Source organism: Onychomys torridus, chromosome 7 (assembly GCF_903995425.1).
Source record: "Onychomys torridus chromosome 7, mOncTor1.1, whole genome shotgun sequence".
Classification (NCBI taxonomy): Eukaryota; Metazoa; Chordata; class Mammalia; order Rodentia; family Cricetidae; genus Onychomys; species Onychomys torridus.
Genome location: NC_050449.1, coordinates 13854617 through 13870089, shown reverse-complemented (window position 1 = coordinate 13870089; position 15473 = coordinate 13854617). Strand labels below are relative to the sequence as shown.

At 39.6% G+C, this 15473-nt stretch overlaps 1 protein-coding gene across 3 annotated transcripts in view; it reads left to right on the top strand.

Annotated features, from left to right (window-relative positions):
• Naalad2 (N-acetylated alpha-linked acidic dipeptidase 2) overlaps positions 1–15473 on the top strand; it is a 47398-nt gene that overhangs the window by 10445 nt on the left and 21480 nt on the right. For all 3 annotated transcript variants that reach the window (XM_036193213.1, XM_036193212.1, XM_036193211.1), the window contains 7 exons: positions 236–422; positions 6567–6660; positions 7485–7583; positions 11432–11517; positions 11766–11885; positions 11993–12075; positions 14949–15012. In XM_036193213.1, the coding sequence (XP_036049106.1) occupies positions 236–422; positions 6567–6660; positions 7485–7583; positions 11432–11517; positions 11766–11885; positions 11993–12075; positions 14949–15012 (733 nt within the window). The remainder of the gene's footprint in view (positions 1–235; positions 423–6566; positions 6661–7484; positions 7584–11431; positions 11518–11765; positions 11886–11992; positions 12076–14948; positions 15013–15473) is intronic.

Below are 15473 nucleotides of genomic sequence, written 5' to 3'. Positions count from 1 at the left end.
CACAGAGATCTGCCTGCCTCTGCCTCCCAAGTGCTGTGCCACCACCTCGGCCAGGAACAGTTCTTAAAAGAGATAATTTAGTAAAGATTTTGTAAGATAAATGGCCATGTGTTAAGTTTACCATGATGAAAATTAGTTTTAAATGCAAAGATAACAAGCATATAACAACAGGATCAAAAGCAGGTATTACTACTTTTGTAGGAGCAAACCAGTCATTTGCATATTTCTCTTACAGGTTAAAAATGCCATGCTAGTCGGAGCCATAGGAATCATCCTGTACTCTGATCCAGCTGACTACTTTGCCCCTGAGGTACAGCCGTATCCCAAAGGATGGAACCTTCCTGGAGATGCAGCACAGAGAGGAAATGTCTTAAATCTGAATGGGGCAGGTGACCCACTCACTCCAGGCTATCCAGCTAAAGGTAATGGGCAAATCTGTTAGTTGATCATTTTTGTAAAATATTCCTTGCTGTTCTAGGTGTTACAAACAAGCACTTTATGTCATTTTAGACCCTGACTACTTGGAAATAAGTACTTTTAATTTTTTCATATGAAGTTGAGGATTGTCCTTTCAAGGTCTGTGAAGAATTGTCTTGGAATTTTGACGGGGATTGAGTTGAATCGGTAGATGGCTTTTGGTAGGATGGCCATTTTTACTATATCAATCCTACTGACCCATGGGCATGCAAGATCTCTCCATCTTTTGATATCTTCAATCTCTTTGTTCAAAGACTTGAAGTTTATCATACAAGTCTTTCACTTGCTTGGTTAGTGTTACCCCCAAGATATATATATATATATATATATATATATATATTGGTTTTTTCGAGACAGGGTTTCTCTGTAGCTTTGGAGGCTGTCCTAGAACTTGCTTTGTAGACCAGGCTGGCCTTGAATTCACAGAGATCCACCTGCCTCTGCCTCCCGAGTGCTGGGATTACAGGCATGCACCACCACTGCCCGGCTTGATATTTTTATTATTTGAGGCTATTGTGAAAGGTTTTGTTTCTGTGATTTCTTTCTCACTTTGTTTGTCATTTGTGCATAGGACAAATACTGATTTTTTGTTTTGTTTTGTTTTTTAGTTAATCTTATATCTAGCTACCTTGTTAAAGGTTTTTATGGTCTGTAGGAGATCCCTGAGAGAACTTTTAGGGTCACTGATATGTACTATCAGATCATTTTCAAATGAAGTTCCTCCTTTCTAATTTGTATCCCCTTGATCTTTTCAGTTGTCTTGCTCTAGCTAAAACTTCACGTTCTGTAAAGAGTAGGTATGGGGAGTGTGGACAGCTTTGTCTTTAGGAAATATTTTAGTTGAATTGCTTGGTGGGGGGGGTCAAGGAATGGAATGTGGTGGTTTGAATAGGAATGGCCCCATAGACTCATGCGTTTGAATACTTGGCCCACAGGGAGTGGCACTATTAGGAGGTGTGGCCATGCTGGGGTAGGTGTGGCCTCATTGGAGAAAGTGTTTCCTGTCTCAGAGGGGGTGGGCAGGCTTTGAGGTCTCATACCCTGGAGCTACACCCAGTGTGGAGCACAGACTCCATCTGCTGCCTGCTGATCAAGATGCAGAACTCTCAGCTCCTTCTCCAGCACCATGTCCATTTGCATACCACCACATTTCTCTCCATGATGATAATGGACTAAACCCCTGAAATGGTGTCTTAAGGTTTTTACTGCTGTGAAGAGATGGCAACTCTTATAAAGAAAATATTTAATTGGGGTGGCTTGCTTACAGTTTCAGAGGTTCAGTCCACTATCATCATATCAGAGAGCATCATGGCCTGCAGGCAGATGTGGTGCTGGCTGTGTCTTGACCAGAAGGCAGCAGGAAGTCCACTGAATGTCATATTAAGGGAAGTTTGAGCAAAAGAAACCTCAAAGCGCCTCCCCCCACCCCCACAGTGCCACACTTCCTCCAACAAAGCCACATCTCCTAATCGTGCCACTCCTTTTGGGGGCTATTTTCTTTCAAATCTCCACAAACTGTAAGACAGCTCCAATTAAGTGTTTTCCATTATAAGAGTTGTGGTCATGGCGTCTCTTCACAGCAATAGAAACCCTAACTAAGAAAATGAGTATGTAGTGTCCTTTATTGGTGAAAAAATTAAGGCCACTCCACGTAGTTAAAAGGGAGGTTTATTCTGTGGCGTAACTTACAAATGAAGGGATAGGTTGCAGGGTCTGGGAAAGGTATGGCACAGTCCAGTGGTGTTCTCTGGAGAACTCTGCTTGGTCTACCTCCAGTGTCCAAGGTCCCCGGAACCAAGAGAGGCCTCTCCTCTCGATCCTCGGTCTTCAGCGTCCTCCCTCAGCCCCGCCTTGTGGGGGTGACCATTACTGAAGCCTCAATGGGGGTTGGAACTTCTAGGCCAAGGCTGGGATGGCTACCCACTACAGTCCTTCTCTGTCTCTTGATTAAATTTGGTTTGAAGTCTGTGGTGATATTTTGTTTGTGCTCTAACAAATAAAACTTGCCTGGAGATCAGAGTGCGGAGCTAGCCAGTTGTTAACCATAGAGGCCAGGCAGTGGTGGCACACACCTTTAATCCCAGTGCTAGGGAGGAGGAAGCAGGAAGATTAGGAGTTCAAGGCCGCCCTGATCCAGTCTAAAAAAGAAACAGAGCCAGGTGGTGGAGGCTCACACCTTTAATCCCAACACTAGGGAGGTGGAGATAGAATATAAGATGGGAGGAGACAGGAGCTCCGCCCCTTTTGGTTTGAGGATTTGGTAGAGATAAGAAGTCTCTCTAGTGGCTGGCTCCTCTACTTCTCTGATCTTTCAGCATTTACCCCTATATCTGACTCTGGGTTTTTATTATCAAGACCAATTAGAATTCATGCTACAAAAGTATATTTTGTTGGAAATTAAAATGGCTACACCATTTTTCTTCTTAGGTCTATTTGCTTAGAAAATCTTTTTCCAACCCATTACCTTAAAGTAATGTTTATCCTTGTTGTTGAGGTGTGTTTCTTGGATGCAGCACAAGGATGGATACTGATTTGCACCCAGTCTGTTAGTCCTTGTCTTTTTATTGGAAAACTGAGACTATTGACATTGAGAGAAACCAATGATCAATGATTGTTGATTCCTATTACTTTGTTGTTGTTTGTGGTGGTAATTGTGGTGGTGGTGTGTGTGCACTTTCCTTTTGTTTCTGCTGGTATAAATTTATTTCTTATGTTTTCACGGGTGTAGTTAACGTTGGTGGTTTGGGTTTTTCTATCTAGCATCTTCTGTAACACTGGATTTATGTAGCTAGAGTTTTCCTGCCTGGCCCAATGTCAGGACAAATCTCTCTCACCTGCCAGTCCTGCAGCTGCTCAGACCCAACCAAGTAAACACAGAGACTTATATTACTTATAAATTGTATGGTTATAGCAGGCTTCTTGCTAACTGTTCTTATATCTTAAATTAACCCATTTCTATTAATCTATAAATTGCCACATGCCTCGTGGCTTACCTGTATCTTAACATGCTGCTTCTCATGACAGAGGCTGGCAGTGTCTCTCTGCCTCAGCCTTCCATTTCCCAGAATTCTCCTTTCTCCTTGTTCCACCTATACTTCCTGCCGGGCTACTGACCAATCAGCACTTTATCAATCAGTCATCCACAGCAGATTTGTACATAGATATTGTTTCAATTTGACTGGATCATGGAATATCTTGTTTTCTCCATCTAGAGTGACTGAAAGTTTCACTGGGTATAGTAGTCATTGCTGGCACCTGTGGTCTCTTAGAGTCTGCAAGATATCTGTCCAGGCCCTTCTGGCTTTTAGACTCACCATTTGAGAACTCAGGTGTAATTCTAATATGCTTTTTTATATTACTTGGCCCTTTCCCTGTGGCTTTTAATATTCTTTTTTTGTACTACTGTATGTTCAGTGTTTCGATTCTCATGTAGTGGGGGGACTTTCTTTTCTGGTCCAATCTATTTGGTGTTCTGTATGCTTCCTGTACCTTTAGATGCATTTCTTTCTTGAGGTTAGGAAAATTTTCTTGTATGATTTTGTTGACAATATTTTCTGGGCCTTAGAGCTGGGATCTTCTCCTTCTATTCCTATTATTCTTAGATTTGGACTTTTCATAGTGTCCCAGATATCCTGGATGTTTTGTATCAGAGAATTTTTAAATTGAACATTGTCTTTATCCAATGTAGCCATTCCTTCTATAGTATCTTGAATGCCTGAGATTCTCTCTTCCATCTCTTATTCTGTTGGTGAAGCTTTCTGCTGTAGTTACTCTTTGAATTCCTAAAATTTTCATTTTCAGAATTCCCTCTGCTTGTGTTTTCTTTATTGATTCTATTTCCATTCTCTGGTCTTGATCACTTTTATTTGTTTTCTTCAAATGTTTGTGTTTTCTGGGGTTTCTTTAAGTGATTTATTCATTTCCTCACATTGTTTTCATAGATTTATTAATTTCTATTTTAAGGAACTCTATCATCTTCATATAGTTGGCTTTAAGGTCTTTTTCTTGTGCTTCAGCTGTGTTGGAATATTCAGGCCTTGCTATGGTAGGACAGCTGGGCTCTGCTGGAGACATATTGCCTTTGCTGTTGTTGATTATGTTTTTATGCTGGCATCTTGGCATCTGAGTTTGGGATAATTATAGGTCTAGGTGCTGATTTCTGGATTTGTCTTCATTGGATAGGTGTTTTATTCTTTTATTTCTGTTTCCTCTCTGGATTTTCAGAGAGTCTTTTGACTGAGTGTTGCCTGTCCTGTCCAGCTTATGCATTCTCAGGGAATGCTTGCTGGTGTTGTAGGCTGGGATACTGGGATGAGGTAGGGGAAGGAAGGTTTGGGAGGAAGGTCTTTGTGATCCTTTGGGGATGGGGTCAGATAGGAAATGGAGACCATAGTAGATTTTCTGCTATAGAGCTTAGGATAAAACTGGGGGGATTGGAACTCAGGAGCAGCCCTGGGTTAGCAGGGGCTGCCTGCTTGGTTGGGATCTAGGACAAAGCAACAAGTTGGGGAAGAATGTTAGAAGAGGAAAGATCAGTGGAATCCACTGGAGATGATAGCAGGTGGGGGTGGGACTCTGCCAAGTTTGTTCTGCTGTAGAGCTGGGGATGGAACTGGTGGAACAGAGAGAAGAGAAAGTCTGAAGGGAGCATGCAGGTGTGGCCTGTGGGCCTCCTGTCTGTTGGAGTTGTGGGCCATTCCCTTGTTCTGCTAGGCTGCTGTGTTCCCAGTGAATGCCTGCTGGTGTTGGAGACTGGGATACTGGGATTAGATGGGGGAAGAAGGGTTGGGAATGATCTTTGTGTTCCATTAGGGTGAAGTCAGAGAGAAAAGGGAGACCACAGCAGGTTTCCTGCTAAGGAGCTGGGGATGATACTGGGACTAGGGTGGATCTCAGAAGCAGCAGCACAGGTGCCCTGAGAGAGGCCCTTGGTTTAGCAGGGAGTGTCCACTGGGGTTGGGGTCTGAGACAAAACAAAAAATAAAAGGAGGAAGGTTAGAAGGGGGAGATCTGTGGGATCCATGGGAGGTGGGAGGAGGGGCTGCCAAGGGTGTTCTGCTATAGAGCTGGGGATGAGACTCGGATATTTAAATTGGGGGAACAGAGAGAGAAGGGAAGGTCTGCAGGCAGCCTACCTGTTTTTATGGGTTAGCAGAGAATCACATTGTTTGGTTTTTAGCTACTCAAGAATTTTGGAAATATTTTCTTCAATATTGATTTCTAATTCATTATAATTAATTTCACTATTGTCAAACAATAGACTTTGTATGATTTTTGCATTCAGTGGAACATGTTTTATAGCCTACAATACCACAATATAATCTATTGAATACATGTTCCCCACATACCTGAGAACAAAGTAAACTGTGCTGTTTTGAAGTATGCCCAACTGTTAAGAACATCTGCCCAATCAAGTTAGTGTAGTTGCTGACTTTTTTTTATAATTATACTGTTATGCTTTTTTTCAACAGACAATTATGAAAATGAGTAATAAAAATTCTTTGAACTATTGTTTCATGTCTTATCACTTTTAAGTTGGTCCAGATATGAGCATGAAGGTTTCCGTGTTAATCTATCTTGCCAGATAGCCAGGCCCAAAGAGTTTATCAGTCTGACAGCACTCCCCAAGCATCCTTTCAAGAAAACTTTGTCTTATTATTTGGATAAATGTAATTATTTCTCAAGATCTCAAAAGTTTTCTGGTTTTTTCCCCATTATATGTGACTTTAGAATATATAGATACATTTTCCAAGCATACAGTTTACTGGAGTTTCTATAATAGTGGTTCATAATATCTTTGAGCAAATAAAATAGTAAAAGGTTTAAGAAAATTATTTCAAATGTTTAGTTTAAAAAATCTATAATTTCTATGATTTGATTTTACCTTAAAATGTAAATGACATTTTTTTTTTTTATTACTGACTCAAATAGTCCAGTTTAAATAAAACAGTTTGACTTTTTGGTAACCTTTAATTTTATTTTATTGCAAAATATATCAATTCTGTATTAATATTATAAGAAAGTCCTGCATGCCATTGTCCTTGCTTGTATTGTTCAATGGTTTTCACTTATATACTTGATTTTTGCAGAGTACACCTTCAGACTTCATGTTGAAGAAGGAGTAGGGATTCCAAACATACCTGTACATCCAATTGGATACAATGATGCAGAGATACTGTTACGGTATAGTCATTTAGTTGGATATGAATATATCTTACCCTACAATGTCCATTTTCTGCTCTATTAGTCAGTTGTGTTAAAAATAACATATCAAAATAAGCCGTGAAGTAGGAATACTATTTTTATGAGAAGAACAATCAGATTAGCTATTAAGAAATAATAATAAAACATTTCTCTGCTCAAATAAAATTCTGTCCAAAGATTAAATTCAAGCATTGATTTGAAAAAAATTCAAATACTTAGACTTCATTTGTGTAGACGTACAATCATGCTAGCCACTAGATGTGTGATCTTGCACCAGTTACTTCTTGGTCCGATTTAGTTTCCTTACCTGTAAAATGAGGACAGTGATGTTTCTTCTGGAATCCCAGCTGAGAGCAGTGTCTGCAGTACAGTGAACGCTGAGTTAATATTTTCTGGTAATGTTTTCTGTATTTCGTTGCCTATTTCCCAACTTCATTTCCTACATGTCTGTACCAGAGTAACTTAATTATGGAGTCAGTAGATTCTGTAAAAATTTGGTGCTTCTTAACACAGTCAGGAATGTTCCTTCTTTCGGATAGCCTTGATTCCCTGGTTCTCCCACTACATCAAGTGGGAAGAGGCTGTTGCCACCCATCTGTCCTCCGGATTTTAGTTTTTCCCTTCATCATTATAACTAACATGTTGCATGTTACTTATTTGTCTAGGCTGTGATTATTTCCAGAAGGAAAGCTCCATTAGGCTAGGCCTTTTTTTTGTAAATAGTTCCAACATACACAGTATCACACTCGGTCTCATGATTTTCTCAAGATCAATCTTTTTGTTGTTTCATGTACTCTTGACAGAAACTTGGGAGGAGCTGCTCCACCAGACAAAAGCTGGAAAGGAACTCTAAATGTTAGTTACAATATCGGGCCTGGCTTTACAGGAAGTGAATATCCCAGGTAACGTTGTGAATCTTGAATAGCCTGGAAAAGTTTTGTTTTAACAGAAAAATGTCAAGATAATGCTTTGCCAGGTAAAGTATGCTTTGCTCTTTTTTCCTTGTCACCAGTAAGCAACTGATCATTTTATATCAACTCAGAAGGACTTACAGAGTTAGTCTTGTTTGCTAATTTACCTATCTATGTGAACTTTGATACTCAGGAGATGTTTTTATTGCTAGAATTGGCTTGTTTCAGAAAATTTGAGGTTAAAGAAGTTCAGTTTTCTTATTTTTATGGGAATTTTAGAATTTGAGGTATGTAGGGCTTAATTATAATTCAATCAGAACAGTGTTCCATCAATTAGACGGTATAGTATCTATTTTTCTTATATTCTCCAGAGAGGGGGAAAGATAACATAGTTGTACAAGATAAAGGCTTTTTAAAAAAAAATTTAAAGCAGAAGCAGACAGACATGGAGAAAGTATATTCATAATTTCTCTGAGTTTACTCAGAGGTCTTGAGATGAACATAATTGCAGGAAAGCTTGCTTTTATAGTGGAGAAGAATCTTACATGAATGTGTACTAGATATGATTCTACTGTGAATTATCCGTGTTTCTGTCATGCTTCTGTGTGTTCATTCAGTCTGTCTCTACAGAGATAGACAGAGCAGTCTAGTCATACAATGAGATGAGAAAAGGCTAGGGTGACAGTGACAGATGGGCCAGAGTGTTTTCCAGCTTTCCCTATAGGAGGGAGTTAGTTCATTTGACAAATACTGATAAACATCATCGGGATGCAAAGTACCACTCCGAGTCCTGGGTATTCATCCTGGATCAAATAAGCAAAAACACCCTCCTATTAAGCCTAGATCCTAGACTGTGCTTCATTTGGAAGTGTATTTGGAGTGATGTGAGGAAAAGCAGGTAGTTGCTACGAACAATTGAAGAAGTCAAAGAAAGTGAAAGCCTGGAAGGTACACAGGGTAAAGACTCGAATGTATGAGAAACATTAGAGACTCTAGGCATCTACCATATATTAATGTTTAGAATTACTGACTTTTCTCTAGATTTCATTCATTTATTGCATCAACATTTACCTTTTTTTTAAAAAAAACAGCTCTCACTATGTAGCTGCCCTGGCCTCATACTCATGGAAATTCTCTTGCCTCAGACTCCAGAGTACTGCTATTAAAGGCAAAAGCCACCACACTAAGCCTGACTTAGCTTTCTTAATTTAATGATACAGTGATATAATACCAATGACTTCGGGTTTTTAATTATAGACTTTAAGCTCTTAATTACGGGAAGATGCTGAAAATGTTTCTGCATTGCAGCAGTGGGTGTTTTCCTGCTAAAAACTGATCATAGGGTTTTGCTTTTGCAAACTAGTGGCTCCGCCATTAAGCCATTTCCCCAGCTCCTTAGTGTTTTTACTTCACAGTAGCAAAAGTATATTTTTATGTTAAAAAAAAAAAAAACAAAACTAGCTTGTTGATTGTTTTTACTCTTGAAACTTTTAGCTGAATTATTTATTGATTATTATTAGGATTAATTATGTATTTAGAAAAAATTTAGGAGATATCAAAATCTGCACGCACTTCACATTGTACAAGCTCCATCCAATAATCATGATAGCAAGTTAGAGACCTTTCTATATCTAGAATAAACAAAGGCTTGTTTTCTGTTCCTGTGAAAAAGCAACTCAATATTTATGTATGTCATTCTGGGATCCATGGAATGTGTATTGCCTTTGAGATGGAGGAGGAAGTCTGGCTGGGTTTGACTGAATTTACCTTTGCTTTTAAATTGGTTAAAATCATGAATGAATATTAAAGTCCAGCCCAAATCAGAATCAAAATAGATGGTCCAGGGAAGTTTCAGTATATAGTTGTGTACTTAGCACAACTTTCCAAATTCTTATTTAACAATAGAATTTATCATATTCTTCACTCAGTGACCAGGTCAATTTTCTTTTAGTAAGAAATTTTTTATTCTTTCCACATACCAACCACAGATCCCCCTCTCATCCTTCTTCCCACTCCTTCCCTCCCCCCAGCCTTCTACTCCAACCCAGCCCCCAGCCCCTCCTCCGAAAAGGTATGGCCTCCCATGGGGAGTCAGCAAATCCCCCATTTAGCGCAGGCAGGTCCAAGCCCCTCCCCCTGCATCAAGGCTGGGCAAGGTGTCCCACCATAAGCAATGGGCTCCAAAACGCCAGTTCATGCATCAGGGATGGATCCTGATCCCACTGCCAGGGGCCCTCAAACAGAACAAGCTACACAACTGTCTCGTCCACGCAGAGGGTCCAGTCCAGTCCCATGTCTCCACAGCTGTTGGTCCACAGTTTATGAGTTCCCATGGCTTGGTTCAGTTGTCTCTGTAGGTTTCCCCATCAAGGTCTTGATGCCTCTTGCTCTTCCCTCTCTTCCACTGGACTTCCAGAGCTCGGCCTGGTGTTTGGCCATGGCTCTTGGCATCTGTTCTTATCAGTTACTGGATGAAGGCTCTATGATGACAGTTAGGGCATTCACCAATCTGATCACCAAGGTAGGCCACCTCAGGCACCCCTCTACCACTTATAGTAGTCTAAGCTGGGGTTGGCCTTGTGGACTTTTGGTGAACTTCCCTCACACCAGGTTTCTCCTTATCCCCATGATGTCTCCCTCTATCAATATATCTCCCTCAATGCTCTCCCATTCTACCCCGTTCCAACTCAACCACCCCATTCACCCATGTTCCCATCCTCCATCCCCTACCTTCCATTGCCCCCCTCATCCCAGTGGAAAAAAATCTCTTTTAAATAGTTTCCTTTAAAATATCTGATATAAATGACTTACCAATTCTGTGTAGAACAGTAGAAATCCAAGAGAATTTCAAAACAGCTACCTAGCGTCCGAGGTGGGAATCCAGAGAGAGAGAGAGCAAGAAAACAAGAAAGCGTAGCCATGTTCTGGCTAAAAGCTTGAATCCAACCGCTTCAATGTTCCTGTTTGAGCGGAGTAGAGCCTGGGCTCTGGCTTCCTTAAGCTCTGACTGATCACGTGCGCTGGCGTTTCAGCCAAAAACAGCCTATCTGCAGTTGTGTGTAGCTACTGCAATTAGCGGTAGCTCCTGCAGGCCTGAGTTGTTTGTAGCACCTGCTTTTTAAGCAAGTAACTCCAGCTGCAGCGGTAACCGCCTGTAGCTAAGGTAGGTTGGGCCTGAGTCCTAAACTGAGCTAGGCCCTGGTTAGGCCGGGGCTAGGCCGGAGCTAGGGAGCCGGGCCCGCCCAGGTGGGAAGCCAGACCCACATCCAAGGCAAGCGGATTTTTTAATGAATTATTGCCACGTTGGGCGCCAAATGTGGCAGGAAACTTAAAAGTTCTTATTAATGAAATCAAACCCGAGGTGATTTTTTTCGAGACAGGGTTTCTCTGTGTAGCTTTGCGCCTTTCCTGGGACTCACTTGGTAGCCCAGGCTGGCCTCGAACTCACAAAGATCCACCTGGCTCTGCCTCCCGAGTGCTGGGATTAAAGGCGTGCGCTACCACCGCCCGGCAGAGCATAAAGTTTTAAAACTAATACTTTAAGACATTTAATAGAATATTTTGAGTTAAAAGTAAGACTAAGTAATATAGCTATGAAGAAAAATTAAAATATTGGTATTTAAAGTTGACTTTAAGGTACGTGCCTCAATACATAGGAATAAATTGTAATGCCGCTTTGCAAGTGTTTTAAATCATCCAATTATTGAGATGGCAAAGATATGAGAATTCACTGTCCTATTGTATAGTTTTCTGTAGTTTTGAGATTTTTCACAATAAAATGTTAAATAAAACTAAATGCAATGCTTAATTGAATTAACTTATTCTTTTCAAAATTCTAGGAAAGTTAGAATGCATGTTAATAACATTAACAAAATCACAAGAATTTACAATGTAATTGGAACTATCAGAGGGTCCATGGAACCTGGTGAGTCACTAAAATTTTAAAGACATTTTCTTTGAACAGAGATGAAGAAAAGATGAAATTCTGTTAATAACATATTTTTCTGGCTGATTTGAAACTGAAATTCAGGGGAAGGATATTTCCACTCTAAAAGATTTTAGTTTTGGTTGTCTTCTGTGGAGGAAACTCAGGCAGGAGAAAACTTAAATACATAAATGACAAATGCCTGTGATGTATACAAGTTGAACCTCTTTGAACACGTGCTTGTCCAGATAGGTATGTCATCCTGGGAGGTCATCGTGATTCCTGGGTATTTGGAGGGATTGACCCTACCACTGGCACAGCAGTTTTGCAAGAGATTGCCCAGAGTTTTGGAAAGCTGATGAACCGAGGTAACTAGCATTTCTCTGGTAGCTGCTGACTGAAAATGACTTGCTTAATATCCCTGTCCCTGCAGGTGGGTGTATTTAACCATGTTCACTAACATGATCGCTCGCAGGCTGGAGACCTAGGAGAACGATCATCTTTGCCAGCTGGGATGCAGAAGAGTTTGGGCTGCTGGGTTCAACTGAATGGGCTGAAGTAAGTAACAGAGAAGATACCTGTTATCTAATACTGTATAGATTATCTTACCTGATAGAAAATGACTCAAGTGAATTTAAGACATAGAATTTGTTTTTACTCTCACATCTATTTGGCAAAGCAGAGTCACTTCTTAGGCTAAAACTAGTTATTACCAAAGTGTTTCAATATTTTTCTGTATTTGTATTGTGAAAACAACATCAGTAAACTCAGAAGGTAATCAGAATCTTCAAGCTGTGAATTTTTTTTACCTTTTGTAGCAGTTTTATGCTTTGATGGTTAAATATAAAATGATAATTCTGTAATGTGATCAGTTTCATAAAGTGGCTGAACTTCCTATTTCACAGCACTGTCTTTCTTCTTCCTCACAGGCTCTTGGTCTTACAGAGCCTTTCTTATGCACCTCTTTCTTCTGGCCAGTTCTCCTCTGCTGGTAATGTCTAAGTTCTCACATGTGTAAAGCGCACACACATTTTCATAAAGTTAGATATGCTTTCTCTCTACCACCTCTCTGTCACATGTAAGTATACATTTTACTGGTGTGTTCTAAAGCAAAGTTTTCATGTCTGTGTATAGTTTAAAAAATGCTTTCCTCCCAACTCATTTCCTCTTACATTACTATAAAATAATAGTTTAAAGCAAAATCAAATAGTTACTTAACTGATATCACTTATCTTTTTGGGTTACATTTACATTGTAAAGTTTCATTTTGATACTGGTACTATAAATATTACATTTAAAAGTAGAATGTTAATTTAGATTACTTGAATATTATTGATCAAGCTAATTTCTTTTTAGAATGTGTGATTTCTTATAATGTATGTGCACATAAATATATTTGTTTTTTCAATTTCAGAAATTCAAAATAAAAATAAGAGAAATCTAAGATTTACAATAGTAATTTGCATTGATACACATGTGAGTTTAGGAATAATTTTAACGTTCTTCCTAGTTTTCTATACCAGGCTTTTTCTTTTGGGCCATTAACCAGTTCCCAGATTATGACGTGGAGACTTACTGGTTTTGAATGCTTGGTCTAGATTAGGCTCATTTCTGGCTGTCTCTTTAACTTAGATTAACCTGATTGTCCTTGTCTACCTTCTGCTTCTCTTCGGTAGACCTGACTTTCACTCTTCTGTCTGCGGGCTGGCAGCTTCCTGGCTGGCCCCAGGCAGGTTCCTTGTTCTCTCCCCCTTCGCCTTCTCCTCTTCTAACTCAAGCCTGCATTTCTACTCCTATTTATTCTTTCTGCCCACCAGTCTCACCTATCCTTTTCTCTGCCGAGCTATTGGCTGCCCAGCTCTTTGTTAGAACAGTCAGGTGTCTTAGGCAGGCAAGGTAAAACAAATACAACACATCTTTACACAATTAAACACACATTCTTACATCATTAAACAAATGCAGCATAAACAAATGTAACACATCTTTGCCAAGTTAAAATAATATTCCACAACAATTTTCTAAGACAGGTTGTCATATTCAATAGTACATTTAACTTGTATGAGAACATATAAGGAGTTATGTATGGTAATACACACCTTAATTAGTGTACTCAGGTGGGAGAGGCAGGAAGATCTATAGTTTGAGAGCAGCCAAGTTTATATAATGAGTCCCTGCAAATGCTGTACTAGAGACGTGGTCTATAATCAAGGCATTAGTTACTTTTCTTGTTGTTGGAACAAAATGCCTAAGAAAAGCAACTCAAGGTAGAAAAGGTTTATTCCACTCATAGTTCCAAAGGTACAACCCCGAGACAAGAGCATAGAGATGACATTTCTGTGAAGCAACTGCTCACGTTCCATTCACGGTCAGGAAGCTGAACTAGATGGATGCTGGTGCTTGCTTTCCTTCAGCCCAGAACCCTAGTGTGGTGGTATTGTGTTCCCCAGAATATTATGCACGCTAATAAACTTATCTGGGGTCAGAGAACAGAACAGCCACAATATTAAACACTGAGGTTAGGCAGTGGTAGCACACGCCTTTAATCCTAGCATTCCAGAGGCAGAGATCTACCTGGATCTCTGTGTGTTCAAGGATATAGCCAAGCATGGTGATTACACCATTAATCCCAGAAAGTGAGCCTTTAATCCCAGGGAGTGATGGTAGAAAGCAGAAAGGTATATAAGGCAAGAGAACCAGAAACTAGAAGCTTTTGGCTGGTTAAGCTTTTAGGCTTTTAGCAGCAGTTCAGCTGAGATTCATTCTGGATGAGGACTTAGAGGCTTCCAGTCTGAGGAAACAGGATCAGCCGAGGAATTGGCAAGATGAGGTGGCTGTGGCTTGTTCTACTACTCTGATCTTCCAGCGTTCACCCCAATACCTGGCCCCAGGTTTGTTTTTATTAATAAGCCCCTTTAAGATTCCTGCTACACCCTAGAGTAGGCTTGTTATTCTTTATTTTATTCTTTCACTTATAAATATAGATAAGTGACTTTTATGTTTCTCACTCTTATACTGTGCTTAGGAATCCACTTAGTGGACCTCAAACTTCAGTGGATGTTAGAAAACAGTTTCAGGCCTCACTTTGAACAGTCTGGATTCAATAGATTTTAGTTAGGACTATCAAATTTTGGACCCTAACCTCAGCAAATTCTGATACAGAGAATGAAGTAATCACACCTGAAAATATTTTTCGTGGCCTTTTTGCTTGTGGTATACAGCTTCATAATGTTCTCTTTTTCTTACTTTAATTTCTGTTGCTATTATCAATTAAGAAATTATCAGAATTTTTTAAAATTTGTGGTCATGGGCAGATACTGTATTTGACTTATAAACAGCAGCAACCCATTTTACAAGAGATTAGTGTGTCTACTTTGTTTATATTTCCAAAGCAGTAAATACTGTGAGTGTTAACAACTTGGCTTCAATTGCAGGAGAATGCAAAGATCCTCCAGGAGAGAAGCGTTGCTTACATCAACTCAGATTCATCTATAGAAGGTGCATCTTATTTTATTTTGAAATACAGTGTTCAAAAAGTAAATTCTATTTTTAGTAATTTCATTTCTAGTAAGTATGCTATCCTTTTAAGATAAGGGTCTCGTGAAGGTCCTCAAATGTGTTGGTGGTCATGGCCTTGAACTCCTTAAATTCCCACTTCCACCTGCTAAGCACTAGGATTATAGGAGTGCGACAGAATGCCTGACAATTTTTTTTTTTTGGCTTATTATATTTTTAGGTCTAAAAATTCTAGCTTACTAGTATCTCAAATCTTATGTTTAGATAAGACTATTCAGTAATAACTTAGTTTTTAGTTTTACCACAGGAAAAATAATTCATATCAATCATTATGACTCACAACCGAGCTATAGCTCCTGATTTTTTTTGCTCTATCTTTGGTTTATACTTGCTTGCCTTGGATTACGACTTAAAACCCTACTCTTCACCACAATTTTGTGGAG